This window comes from Polypterus senegalus, chromosome 14 (genome assembly GCF_016835505.1).
Source record: "Polypterus senegalus isolate Bchr_013 chromosome 14, ASM1683550v1, whole genome shotgun sequence".
In the NCBI taxonomy this organism is placed as follows: domain Eukaryota; kingdom Metazoa; phylum Chordata; class Cladistia; order Polypteriformes; family Polypteridae; genus Polypterus; species Polypterus senegalus.
The window spans coordinates 104,487,929-104,503,326 of record NC_053167.1 but is presented as its reverse complement, the minus strand read 5'-3'; the positions used below and the strand labels follow the sequence as shown (position 1 = coordinate 104,503,326).

The following is a 15,398-nucleotide window of genomic DNA, read 5'->3' as shown; positions in this document are numbered from 1 at the left end:
AAGTTCGTTTATGTTTGGTGTGAGGTTCTGTGTTGTGGAGATTCTCAGGATGGACTGCAGGTGCTCATCAGTGAGGCGACTCCTGTGTGCTGTTTTGTTAGTCTTCATCACTGAGAAGAGCTTCTCACACAGATATGTGCTACCAAACATGCACAAGGTTCGAGCCGCATGTAGACGGAGCTGGAGCATTTCTGTGGGAATGGAGTGAATAAACTGTGCGGGCCCTGCAGTATCGTACTTTGCCTTCAGTGTGCCATTACACTGCAGCTCAATCACCTCCATCTGAATCTGCACAGGTGCAGTTTCCACATCGACGGCAAATGGGTTGAAACAACTCAAAATTCTTTTTGTTCTTCAAAGTCACCAAAGCGCCGTGCGAACTCAGTGCGCTCAGTTTATCAGCAAAGTGTGTGTTTGGCAACACCGTTGTGTCGACTTGGTTCAACATTACTTGGCAACAGGCAAAGTGGGGCAAGTTGCACTGGTGCATTTGTGTCTCCCATAAAAGCAGCTTCACTTGAAATCACTTTGTGATTTTGCACGGTAAAACGTCTGCTGAAGTGTCAGATTCTTCTTTAACTCTTCTGCTTTCTGTATCTTCTGCATTGCATTCAGGTCTTTCAGGTTATCCTGATGTTTTGTCTCATAGTGCCGTCTTAGATTAAATTCTGTAATTACAGCCACATTAGCTCCACAAATGAGACACACGGGTTTACCGGCAATGTCAGTAAACATATACTCAGCCTCCCATCGGTTTTTAAAGGCTCTATTTTCAGAATCAACTTTTCTCTTCGGCATCGTGTGGGCTAGCTTGCAATAACTTGCAGCATCATAAGCTAGACTTGATTAACGCGTAAGTGTTGGCAAGGCAGCTGAAGCGCTGCATTATGGGATCTGTAGTTTATTGTGTTACCAGCGCTTCATATCCCGGGCCATTAATAACAATAATACAGTATAAAATGATCTTGATATAATTACACGCCGGGCGGATGTGGCCCTGGGCCTTGAGTTTGACACATATGGACTAAATAGAACTTGAAAAGATATATTTTTTCAAATGTGATTGCGCAATTCAGATCGAGCCCGCGTGCTATTGTGGTTTTGCCTGCGTGCCTCAATAAGTCACCCTCCCCTCGCTCTTACTTTTTTACCGTTCATCTAATGAATACACTGAGTATGGCTTTACCAAAACAATCATTGATGGCGAATAAAGTATCCATTATTCATAAAGCTTCAATTGGTGATCTGTCTTTCTGCTTTAACCGCATATTTTTTCATACGTCTCAAACCAAGGGGATGCGAAGGTAAAATGAATCGGGAAGCGCGTACATACTCAGTGCACCCCCTCTCGGGAATCAAACCTCAGACGTCGGCGCTAGAGGCTAAGTCTCTACCATTGCGCCACAGCGTGTGGTTTATCTATTTGAGCGTATGTAGATCTGGGTATATATATATATATATTTATATATATATACCCGCGCTTTGCAGCAGAGAAGTAGTGTGTTAAAGAAGTTATGAAAAAGAAAAGGGAACATTTTAAAAATAACGTAACATTAGTGTCAATATACAGTAATTGTTTTGTGAGTGTTAGGAGTGTTGCTGTCATCAAGGATTTGATTATCATTATTTCTTCAATAGGTTCGTATTTGATGTGTTGTGTTCAAGTTACATTCCGTGTTTGTCAATCAATGTAAAGATAACAGGTTTCATTCATCGATTTGTTTCTTACTGCATCAATAAACAGCTCGTCTTCCTCTTTATCTGAGACACACTGCATGCATGGGTTTTTTACACTGTGTTCCTTTAGCGGGACATTGACTTTTTCCACCATGTGCTTTGTTTCCGCAGTAGCTGCACTTATGAATATGCTTGTATGTATAACACGCTTCATATTTTTTGCTGCCTTCTCAATTGTGTAATTCGGTTTTTGTTCAGCACTCTTTGGAACTGTTGCTTTTTGTCTGTGCACTGTGTCATTTCACGTGAGCCGCTCGGTGTACATGCATCGAAGGTTTCCAGTTGTGCTGGTGCCATCTCGTGCGATGTCCACGGCTGTATTTAATGTTAGCTAAGACCCGGCAAAGTTTCTCTCGCAGTTTCGCCGAGTTTGTGCCAAACACCACCCTAACCATCTCATCTTCCTCTGCATAAGCACAGTCCTTCACCCGTGAATATTTAGCGGCAGTGTTTCTATTGGATTGTCGCTGAAGGACGGCCTTATATGGGAAGGCACTACATTACGTGGGAGCCGTAAATCCGCCTCCCACGGGCATCGAGCAGAAGTCTATTATAGTACATGGACGAAAAAATAGGTTCCAGTTATGACCATTACGTGTAGAATTTTGAAATGAAACCTGCCCAACTTTTGTAAGTAAGCTGTAAGGAATGAGCCTGCCAAATTTCAGCCTTCCACCTACACGGGAAGTTGGAGAATTAGTGATGAGTCAGTGAGTGAGTGCTTTGCCTTTTATTAGTATAGATAAGCATGCCTTGAATACCACCCTGAAACATCCAGATATGTAGCAGGCAAATCGACCTCATACATAAGCAATTAGGATGCTGCAAGACTTCACTGGCTAGTAGAGCAGCCCCTCTCTCCTAACTTGTTGAGACCCTGCCACCTGCATTTAACACTACATCTGGCTATGCTCTGCAACTGAAAGTACAATATCATGCAAAGTACTATACTGCTTGTCCTCTGTGTTCTGGTGGGGTCAGGGAAAGCCGTAAAGCACTATCAACTGAGCAGGTAGCCACTATCACACGGCACATGTAATGACATGATTGCTATTAAAATGAACAGTACAACCCATATGAAATACTACGGGTTCAACCAGCCACCTTACCAAAAAGCCACCAACCACTTAAAGCACTATCACATCTGTCACTGCCTTTCAAAATACATGAATCGCTGGTTGACCCAGGCCACTGAAACATGATGTTTGCTAGTCACATCTTGGAGGTCAGGTAAGAATGGGGAGCATGGATTGGTGCTGCGCGTTGCCGCACCCACCACACGACGAAACAGCTTGGGATCCTGGTTGACAACCCCCCAGGTAGACACACTGTCCAGTCCCCACTCTCCGGAAGTGACCCTCTATCTACCACAGCCAGATGTTACGTGGACGTCCCCTTGGCCTGGTCCAGCCACTCGGGTCCTCCACAATGAGGAGCCTGCAAGCCAGGAACACCCTTATGTAATCACGCCACATGGCTGCAGTGCTGTAACTGAAGTAATGTGCCTGATTACATGAGCAACTGCTCATTCGACAAAAAGTCAAACCAACAGTACCCAAGGATTCTCCAAAGAGACACAGTACAGAAGGAGTCCAGTCTTCATTACAGGTCACTGGATAGTGTCCATATCTCGCAACCATACAGCATACACTAAAACAAGAAGCAGTAGGACTATAAAGACTTGGACCTTAGTCCTTTTGCAAAGATATTGGGAGCACCACGCAACCCCTTTCTAGCGACCTCATGACCCCTCATGCTCTTCCAATCTGTCGACTGACTTCAGAGAAAGAGTCACCATAGATATAAATGTCACTGCCGAGGTAAGTAAACCTCTCAACAAGGTCAACACTGTCTCCACACACTTTTAATGGCTGTACCCAAGATTACATTTAAGCCTTCGTTTTTATCCAGGACATTCGCATGGTCAGACACTCAGACTCCTTCCTCAGTCTTTTGAAAACCCTGCTCGGAGCCTCCATTGACTCTGCGAACATCAGAGCATCGTTGGCAAAGTCAACATCAGTGAATCTTGTAGGAGCAAGAACACACCCATGACAAATCCCAGAATAAACTGGGAGAAACACAGAGGTTTTTTGCCACCACTCTGCAAGGCACTCACAGTAGCAGTGTACAGGCCAGCCATGATATTCAGCAACTTTGAGGAGGATCCTGTAAAATCTCAGGATGTCTCACAGGGCAGCTTGATCAACAAAGTTGAAAGCTTTACAGAATCAACAAAGGCTGCAAAAATGGTAGACTTCCTAAACGTAAAACCAGACTTCTGTGGTCGCTGGTAGGTCATCAAGTGATCACGGATCCTATTGAGGATGATCGCAGCATGGACCTTAACGGGCACCGAGAGGAGTGTTATCTCCCTGTAGTTGCCACAATCCTGGCAATCACCTTTCCCTTTCCAGATAGAGATGACAAGTCCCATTTTCTAGTCAGTTGGGATGATGCCAGTCTCCCAAATGGAAGCAAAGATTGCTTGCAATGCCAGCAAGGAAGCTATACCACCAGTGTGGAGAAGATCACCCCATATACCACAGATCCCTGCAGCCTTCCCTACAGCTAGTCCACCACCTGTGCAATCTCCATGAGACTAGGTGGTTCACAGCTAGTTAGAGGATCAGCCTCAAAAACGTTCTAGCTGGAAGATCAGCTTTAAACATCTGCTCAAAGTAGCCAGCCCAGTGGGTCACTACTGCAGTGTCATCCATAAGGACCGTTCCATCAGCCACCCTGACCACAACTCTCCAAGGAGCAGATTTGGATATTCATAATGCTTTGATTTCTCTGTAAGCAGGACACGGGACACTAGACCACAGATGTGTCAATTGTTAAAAGATTCCTCTAACAAACGCCTCCTTATCTGCCCTCAGAGCCGTCCTCCTCTGTTCCCAATAGAGACCGGAGTCGCCATCAAGCCATTGGCTGTGACTATTCTTGATAATATCCAGGTTGTCCTGCAAGATGAAACACCTCCTTCCTGGGAACACTGGGAACACCAGCAAAACCATCAGCAACCTTCAGGGTCACGGAAGGTCTCCCACATCACATTAGGATCAACAGTCACACCAAAATCTGTAAGTTACTGACACAAACTGCATGCAAACTCATTAGAAACAGCCTGATCTAGGAGTCTGGCCAGGTCCAGCCTTATTTTCCTAGTAGAAGGTAGCCTACTTGACCTAAGCTCGATCTTCAGAGTAGCAACAAGTCTGTGGTTAGAATTCACAAACTGGGCACTTCTGTAGACCCTGTAGCCTTTTTAATAGCCTCTAGCATCTGTCCACGAGGATCAGATTGATCTCCTTCACCATACCACCAGTATTGGAGCACAAAGTCCAATGATGTGTTTCAGGGAATTTGAACCGGGATCCAGAAATCCACAGCCCTTGACCTTTTGCAAAGTCAAGGAAGATGGAGCCACTTTCACCAAAGTAGCCAGAAACATGGGGACCTCACACAATCCTCATAGCCAACCCTGTCAGTGCCAGTGGTCGCATTGAAGTCACCCATGACCAGAGGAGTGTCACCTCGCAGCACTCATAAACCAGCAAGTGAAGTTGCAAATAAACTGTCTCCCTCATCATGGTCAGAGAATACACTCAGACAACATACAAGGCATCCAGAGAGAGAACTGGCCAGTCCCAGTTTTGTGCACCTCAGAAAGTGCTACCACTGAAATGTGGAGTTTATGAAGCTCCTCCAACAGCAGAGGAAGATGATCATCATGCCAGAGAGACAAGACGATCCATGCGCCTACCCAGACGGGCCCCCTCAAACTGGGACCCGAGTGCTGCCGTGTACAGGGCGATGTCTCAGCACCACACCAGTTCCGATTCTCAACAGGCCTAATACCATTGGCTCTCTGACGGTTTTGACTGTTCTGGAGATGAGTATCCCAAGGACTTTTCCCTGTCCTCTTCATAATATGTGCAGCCTTCCAAAGGACGGCTGCTGCAGAGCTACTCCCACAGAGAGCAGAAAGGAATCCTGTCTGTTGTCTCAGAGCTGCATGTTTTTTTTTTTTTTAAAAAGGTGGCTGGAGTGCCAATCCTGCCACCAACTTCCAGTATTTCCCTGCAGATTGAAGTATCTTTGATGACTTGTGCATTAATAGAATGTACAGTTAACAAAATTAGCTTCAATCTTGCCCTTATTGCAGTTCTAGCAGGACCCGTGCGCTTCACTGCACATAGAAATGAATTAAATAGAGTTGATAAGCAAGTTTTACTTTATTAAGTTTCTCAAAACAGTTAAACTAAAGCTTCTTTATATACCATGTTTTATTGTGTCCTGTCGAAGCCAGAATGTGTAAATTGTCCCTTTGACTGACTCCTGAATATGCCGCATAAAACTGGCCATGCAAAGAACAAGACATGCAAATCAATGCCAGCAAGTGACTGAGTTTGCCCTTGAGCTTTGTTTATAGTTAAAGCAAAGCAAACTCTTATAGGGAATTGCAGTCTTTTAAATTTAAAGGGATAGTCACTGGGGAATCACTGGAATCCAAGGAATAAATACTTTTTCACACCCAGTTATTATTGAAGACTCGATAATAATGGATTGCAATGCAGTCACTCTCAAACAGGTACAGTTACATAGTTTCGGACCATATAGATTTCGTAACATTACTGGTGTAACAATTTTAAGGAACAGAAGCCATTCCGGGAGGATTAAGGGAATTTAGAAATTCAATAGGATTATGAATTGATTCTTCATGATCTGAAACAGAATCGATAGAAAAAAAATGTATTTTTATCACAATGTACTTTGTCAAGCCAATAATTATTTCATCAGTGGTATCGTTTTTAGGCAATAGTATGGTTCTTTCACATAACCACGAATCAGTTTTGTTATGTAAATCTATAATATCCAGGTAAGGTTTCTCAGCCAATTCTTTAATGGTGTTGACCAAGTTTTCAAAAGTTGTTTGGAATTTCAATATCTCCTTTAGAAGTCTTTTATTTTCCAGTTGCCTATTTTCCAAAGCAACTGTGAAAATGCACCAGCTAGTCACCCTTCAACTGAACTCTTATATTAATCTTAAGAATTAATTTATGAATTTTACTCCATATAAAGGATGACTATATGGATGCCCTCACCACATCAGCTCTGGTACCTCTTTGAATTATAAGAATAGTTTGTCGAAACTAGAACAGCCAGTCCACCCATTAAACTTTCACTGTCTCTAACATCTTTAAGCGTTCTGTTCAGAGCTCCCACTCCCCCTTTGTGGGAGAAAGTACACCCATTCCAAAAAATAACCACACAATCTTTTAAAAGTTGAGCTAGTAGTCCCTTTCTTGACATTACACACAGAGGCTTCACTGTAACTTAGGTTTAATGGCAACTTAAAAGCTAAATAACCATTTACCCCCCTAGCAATGCCTGGTAGCAATGCCAGAGGATGCTATAGCCATCACAATTTTATAATCTGATCTAATTTTAACCAATATTAATATTAAATTCATTAAAAAGGGTTTACCTGTTTCCCCTGGTGCATCCAGAAAGGATATGCTTTTGTTGCTTTTTTTAATAAATGCAAGTTAAAAAAAAACTTTGTTAAGAATATAGGAAAGTACAAGAGGGTAAACATCATGGCCTGTGCAGGGGGTCCTCACATATTCTTTTGAAATCTTACAGACTTATGAAAGTTAAGTTTTCATTGCCTGTTGAAATGACTGAAACATGTTATTTTAATATTTTTTCCAAACAATATTATTTATCATTAAAAATTATGTGTGCTGCAAATTAAAAAACTGAACTGCATAGCACTCAGTGCTACTGGCTCCATTAAGGTGCAAGACTACTAGTTTCAAAACCCATTTTAAGCACTGTTCATGTGGTGCCTGCATGATCTTCCTGTGCATGTGTGGGTTATTCACAAACATCCCAAAGACATGCAACTTAGGTTACTGGCAAATCTCAATTTTTTTTTTTTTGTGTTTGAGCATGAGTAAACCCTTAAGTGCGCCCTGCGATGGACTGACACCCAACAGTTCCACCCTTTTGGTAATGCTTCATGACCAGGATCTCACCCCTGAAAGCCTGAACTGGATTAAATAGCTTTGATGAATTATAGTCTGTTGCTAAGCAACAACCACGTTTCCTACACTAATTCTACCACTGCAGTTTACACAACTGAACTATGCATATTTTTGAAGAATGACAGAACTACTATGTCAGCTATAGTTATAATTTTTTTTTACAAAACCTGAGCCATAAAATTCTGATTTATATAACTAATAAAAAAAGTCCAAGTTGACCATATAATGCAAGTTTGTATGAGAAAAACAGTGATCTTTAATCATAATTCTGTATGTCTATAGGCAAGTGTAAAACAACAGGGCTTTCACTACAAAAAAAATAAATATTACTCGCATATACACAATATATTCATTGAAATCAGCCAAACAAGGACAGTAAATGAAGGTTTAGTGAAATTTTAAAGAGCCACAGTAACAGATTCAAAATGAATAGCTCTTGCCTCTTTGTGCCAGCAAATATATACAACACAAAGGATGACAACAAACTCATTAGAATACATACAGCAGAGAATATAAAAACCAGAATGAGGAATGAGTGTGCTCTCTCTTTCTTTCTCTCTAGCTCTCTGTGCCTCATAACAAGGTAATTAAGAGCACATGCATCTTCTTTCCTAAGAAGGGAAGCCACCTACATTATAGAAACCATCCGAATGAAAAATTTTTGCCTCACCTTTCACTTTGGCAATGACAGTCCCAGCTGCACTGAGGATATCCACCGAGTTTAGGGTCTGATGCTTACTGATCACAGTCCTGAGCACTCGCAGTAGCTCTCCCAGCCTCTCATGGACCACCTGATGCAAACAGTCCTGATTTTCTGAAAAATGAGAAAACACGGCTTTGATTATGCTCAACTTGTCATTGTGCCCGTGGCCTGCTAAATCACATGCACAACCAAGAAACTTATTTATTTTTTTTTTTTATAAGTAGCAGAAATCAGTTGACAAAGCAACCTGCAGTTCAAGTCTGTGGTTTTAGCCTTTTTTGCATTTAGGCATCTAGGGTTCAGGGGTTTGCAAGTTTATCATCATTTCATTGTAGGTAAAAATACAAAAGGATAAACCACATTCTATAAGACTGCAAAGATTCAAATGAGATTTGTTTTTAAATATATAAAGTAAAACCCACTGTAAATTCACTATTAATGAACACTTTACCTCAATGATGAAAATGAAATGTGGTTAAAGTTTAAAAAGAAAGCACACCATAAATTAATTTGTTAACTAGGTCAGAGTTAGTGTGTTTACAATACTAACCCATCTAATGTAAAATAATAGGCCACAGTGAAACAAATTGCAAACATTAAGAATGGCACATTTAAAACTACCTGTTCTCTCCAAAACATATATTCTAATATTCATCATAAAATTGTACTTACGTTGAGCAAAACTAGCTACCAATCTTAACATTTGTTTCAGAAGTAGCATCAACAACTGTGTTATGGTTGGCACTTATAGGATAATAAAGTGCTTTCTACAATAGTGTGGTCCCAAATATTAAGACTGAAAGCCATCAGCTAGTTAGAATAGCGCATGGCCATTAGTCCAGTGGTGCACTTTGTTGCTAACTTAAATTGCCTGTGCACCATCTATAATAATACATATTACTTAAAAATTGCTGCTCTGTTCATTGAAGACTTTGCTGCAATGCCCATAGTGATATGTATTATGCAAAGTGAAACAACCAAAAGACCTAACATAAGGCTAAACTGGGAAATATACCATCCTCAGGCCTTTCTACTGAAAACTATTAACTATTAGTAAATCCTTATACTTCTTTCTTATGTGAAAACGTAACTGTAAAACCTACAATATTAGAGGAATAAAGAGTGTCTGGTAAAGAGTGTCTGGAAAACATACAAACAGAAATCAAGTTCAAGAAAAATGGCTCCATCTAGAGGTAGAGGCCTAAATAAAAGGCCATCACCTCCACTTAACCTTATTTAATGTGACCATGGACTCCAGCCAGTGGGCACAAGGCAGAAATCAACCCTGAATAGGACACCAGCCCAGGCCCTACTCGAACACTCCACAGAAAAAAAAAGGAAAACAATAAGAGTTAAGAACTTTAAACTATGTCAAAATATGAAAAAATCTGTATTTCTTATGAATGCAAATAACACACTACTGCTCTTTTCATAATGTAAAGTAAGAAGAAATTAAAATCAAGCTAATTAAACAATGAGATAAATCAGCAGTTAAAATGACTTGCTGATTATGAAACTGGTTGGACAAAAGACCAGCAGTAATAGTAGTCCCCCAAAACTGGGGCTGAAAACAACTGGTCTAAATATCATTTATGCAAAGTCAGATTCAACACTTCTGACAATCACAAATGGCTTTCCAAATTCAGGCAGCTCATAGACAAAATCATCTTCTCCAGTTATGCTGTAATACGAGGTATGTAGTGATATCTTCAATGATTTAACATATTCAGTATTTGCTATAAAGCTTGTAGTTTGGATGTGTATTAGAGACACTGAGGTGTTTTATTTATTTATTGAGTACAATTTACCTTGATGTCACGTTTGAAAGAATGATAGTTAATTAGAGATGAGTGTAAGAACTTGCACTCCTAAATGTTTAAGCCATGCAGACCCCATTTTCCCTGCCATGGTGTCATCCACATTTTTTCTTTTCAATACAAAATAACCAACCACCTGTTATAGCAAGATGAACTTGACTATCATTTACCATTATTTCTTTTGAAGTCACATTTTTGTTTGCAAGAAACTTTGAGATCTCAGATTTAGATTCAATTTGTGATGATCTTTGTGGACATAATTTGTGTGCATGTGTGCTATACTGTAGTAGTTAAAGACAAACTAGAAGACTAAACAATGGAGAAATCTCGCAATGTGTGGGGTCTCTCACATTTTCTTCATTGGTATGATGTAAAATTGTTTTACACAATAGCCAGTGGAGGGAAAACACTTGATGCCAGAAGTAACAATTTAAGAACTGCACACTAAGACTGAAGCATGTTTTTTTGAACTTGTCTCTCACAACTACAGAGTTCAGGATTTAAATCTCAGCCTGGACAAATGACTCTGTATGTGATCAGATAGGTTTTCTAAATTGAATAAGTGTGACTGTGAAGGTGTGTGTATGATTTTGCACAACAATGGACTGGCATCCCACTTCTGGTTAGTTCATGTCTTGTGGTTGATGGTTGTCCTTTGACCTTAAATTTGACAATGTTTATATGTAATAATTTAACAGGTTTACCAATATATTTGGAAATGTAACCTACCTACCCAGCACTACAAACCAAGAAGCAGTCTTGGACTGGATACCACTCCAACATAGGGCATGACGATGCACATTCTCACAATGTATGTACTTAAGAGTCAAATAAACACAAATCTCTTTAACAGAAAGGTGACAACCAGAGTGCCCCAGGAAAAACAGCAAAAACAACACAGCTCTGAAATGAATGCAGGTCCCCATCCCAAGAAGAAATAACAATTTTCCTGCAGCATATAAAAACTGTTACTGGACATGTATTCATGTATTTCAGGTACATTTGTATGGTAAGTTCCTTCTACGTATTAGTGGTTACAAACACTACTTACATTTTTGTATAATTAACTTGTGTATCACATACAATAGAGCACAACAGAGAAGTGCTTGTGTTACAGTGCTTTTCTCTTGTTAATTAAAAATGAAATTGTTAAAGCAGTTCCATTTTCAAAGCAAACAAGATGAAGGAGATGAACAGGGAACTTCTCTCACATTTTTTCTTATCTTCTGATGGACTATTGATAACCTCAAGTAAAATCGTTACAATACAAGAGTAACAAATTAAGCATGGAGCAGCGCACAACAGTACTGACAAAGATGAGTCTGTTCAGTTCCAAAATGATTAGCAAGATGGCCCCCATCAGTGGCCCACACGATTTAGAACAGCTGCTTGGTCAGATCCAGTTTTAATCAAGTGTTGACAGACTTTACGTATTTTACTGATGTTACGGGATTATGATGGAATTGCATTGAAGGCTAAAATAACATTTCTCCAGACAGGAGAAATTAAAAAGATGAATTGCAGCCCAGATAATGATTAAATGCAGCTGAAACAGGTATGGTTACCAGTCATTGCTGTGACACATACACTTCCAGCAAGAACATCGAGTAAGAAGTCAGAGGCCTGCTCTGTCACAAGGCATCTGAATGTAAATTATGAAACCAGTGGCATTTCTGAAGAATGTCCCACTTCAAAGTAAACCAGCGCCAAGCATTTTGGGATGAACATTAAAATGTACCCAGAATTGGAAAGGAGCATAACCCTGTGCTTTTCACACATATGCTTTTTTTGCTTTGGAAACTCTAAACTTAAAATGACTGTGCACTTATATATAGGTTTTTCAAATGCAGCACATGAACTTTCCTTTGCAACAGTTTCTATCAATTTACCCGTGTCACATGTTAAGTTTATTGCATGCTTGTTCATCTAACCCACCCCAATTCTATTTAGCGATGAAGGCAGAAACGTTGTATATTCAATGTTTCCAGGAGTTTCTCAGATTTTTGGCAAAATGTTCAATGCTTCAGTTGGGAGTACATCAGAAAACACAAACCGGTTTTCCTATTAATTAAAATGACATTGCATCTATTGATACATTTCTGTTTATATGATCCTGGATTGTGGTGTTGTGTTGCATGTTGATTGGAGACATAACAATAGTACTGCTAGTGTTACTACAATTACTATAACAAGGTGATATGGCACTATAAAGTGACAGGGCACAAGGCATAAAATTGACAACATGATATACAGGTACATAACATTTTTCAAATACATAACACTTTATATACCGTATACACTGTTTGTGTATGTATGTACACCAGCTGGATGGAAGGACCAGGGGAGAAAGCATCCACAAGGCACTACCTTTCTCGGGATGCTAGAGCGCAGCCCTTCTAGGTGGCTGTGGCACCACAGATTCCCGCAGGGCACACTGGAAGTTGAAGTTTGGTACAGCCCTGTTGGGGCCGCCAGGGGAGCTGCACATCCTTATATTGGATTTCCACCACACCTGGGAGTAATTCCAGGTAACGCCGATGAGCCACCTGGAGCACTCCCTGGAGCTGCATAAAAGGTGCCGCCTTACTCCATTCAGAGAGCCAGAGTCAGGTGGAAGAGGACAAAGCTTGCCAGAAGGAGTGGAGGTGGAATGAGGAGGAAAGAGAAAAGAAGACAAGTGTATTTTGAGCTGTGTACTGTGCTTCAGAACTGTGTTGTGAAGGTGGGAAATGATGGATAGTGTTTCCCCACAAGGAAAAATAAAAGCGTTGTTTGTTGAACTTGTGGCCTCTGTCTGTCTGTGTTGTGTTTGGGCAGCAGGAATGCCCTCTGAGGCCATATATAATATATTATACAGTATATATATTATAAAAGAAAATCTTGAGACAAGACTATTGCCAAGAGATTTTTTTCAAGTCCTGCTCTCCTCTTAACCATTATCAAACACGCACCCAGTCCTCTCACCTCTTATTCGTGTGAATGCTTTTGTCAGACACAGTTCCTTATACATTTTTATATTTTCCTCTTTACATTCCCAATAAAAGAAGACTTATTATGTCCAAATCTTGTTGAAGAATTTCATCCCGAAGGGTTATCAACAGAAGAAATGAGTACACGGGCAATCCTAGCACAGAGAAATGATGAAGTCAAATAAATTAACACAAAAATTGTTGATCGTTTACATGGCAAATTGGTTAAATGCGTATCAATAGACTATGCTGAAAAAGTTGGTGGTGATGGTGTGGAAGATGAAAACGTCAACTTGCAATATCCCATAGAATATCTATAACTGTCTGGTCTTCCACCAGCCGAATTACTGTTGAAAAAGAAAGATGTATTGTAATGTTATTGTGTAATTTATGTCTGAGTGATGGGTGATGCAATAGGACAAGACTAGTTGTATTTAAAATTGTTCAAACAATTCTGACGTAAAAATTTAACAGGCAACAAGAAAAGTAATGTAGTACGCCTTTCGAGGATAACATTACATACCAAAGGAGATCTTGATATGTCATTCATATTAAAACGTTTACAGTTTCCCGTTAGAATATCTTTTCCTATTACAATTAACAAATCACAATGACAAACATTCAAAAAAGTCGGTTTATTTATTAGAGAGAAAGAAACAATATTCAATCAAGGGCAGTCATACTTTGCGTTGTCATGATATAACTCCAAACATGGAATCAAAATTCAATGCAACATTGACAAAAAGTTAATTAAAAAAAAATAGTTTTTACTGAAGTTTTACAGTAAAAGTGTAAGTTCAAAAAGTATTTGTGTGTTAATTTCAAAGCCAAATAGAACGAAAACGTATAACGCAACGAAAACATCTAACACAACATGAAACAATTTTCTTTCAATTTATTACGTTTTACTATGGTCAATTACTCACTGTAATGTAAAAAAGTTAGTTCTATTATGCATACTGTATGTGACAATTCCCATGAAAATAAAAATCTGTTAAAATTGTATACCCGCTTCCCCATATTCAAGAGGCAGATCTGTGAAGTAGCTAGTGCTAGCTATATAAAGAGCTGAATCTCAATCTGATTATTTAGATGGTTACGCACCAGGTAACGATTGTGGTTGGTTGGCCAGTCAGCCAACATCCGCCAAGTTCTCTCAGTTGTGAGAAGCAGATGGTGATACAGTACCTGCCAAATAATATAAAGAGTACACAATATGTGTTTCGCCCTATTTGGGGCTCATCAGGTGTACGCACCTTTGCTTCCACTTATGGGAACTTAACCTTGAAACACGGCTAGTTTCTTCCTTGAGACTCATTTTGCTCACACAACCCTGGGCTAGATTAAGCAGGTTGTAACAAAAGAAGATAATGTACCTTATCATGATATAATAAGCAAATGAACATTTGCATTTCTATTTTATTTTAACTCTAAATGACTCTGTAAAGAAACAAAGAACATAATACCTGACAAAAAGGTCAACGCAAAGGACTCTAAAGCAGAACAATTAAAAAGAACATTAACCAATGGACCAGTGATTAACTGGTGTATAGAAATGAAAAGCTGGTAAAGGGTTAATAAAACAAGCCAACACCAACCCTGACACGGAGAGGTGGGAAGGAAGATGGATGGATACATATTAGAGTAAAATATACCACATTTGTAGCCTGTTTTCATTTAGCACAGGCAGCTACACTGGATATGGAAAAGGTGATCAAAGATCTAATATTAATGTTTACAAAAAGGTGAAAGAAATATTCTTGGTAAATTTGTGTTAGATAACCAAACAACTGCCTTTTTTGTGTAGATGTTTTTTAATCTGACACTGAAGCTTTTTTGCTACAGTGGGGACACCTTAACACCTGGGGACTCATGTGTAAACGGTGCGTACGCACAGAAATGTTGCGTAAGAACTTTTCCACGTTCAAATCACGATGTATAAAACCTAAACTTGCCGTAAAGCCACGCACTTTTCCACGGTACCTCATACCTTGTCGTACGCAAGTTCTCTGCTCGGTTTTGAAGACTGGCGGAGACAGACACGTGGAGCGTGCGTGTGGTGAGCGCTAGCGATCGAGCGCTCATGGGCAGCTGCAAGGAAGCTGGGTGTTAGGCC

At 39.9% G+C, this 15,398-nt stretch overlaps 1 protein-coding gene across 1 annotated transcript in view; it reads right to left on the bottom strand.

Annotated features, from left to right (window-relative positions):
• LOC120514219 (rho GTPase-activating protein 29-like) overlaps positions 1-15,398 on the bottom strand; it is a 175,112-nt gene that overhangs the window by 50,349 nt on the left and 109,365 nt on the right. Inside the window, exon 3 of the mRNA XM_039734467.1 lies at positions 8,464-8,607. Coding sequence (XP_039590401.1) covers positions 8,464-8,607 — 144 coding nt within the window. The remainder of the gene's footprint in view (positions 1-8,463; positions 8,608-15,398) is intronic.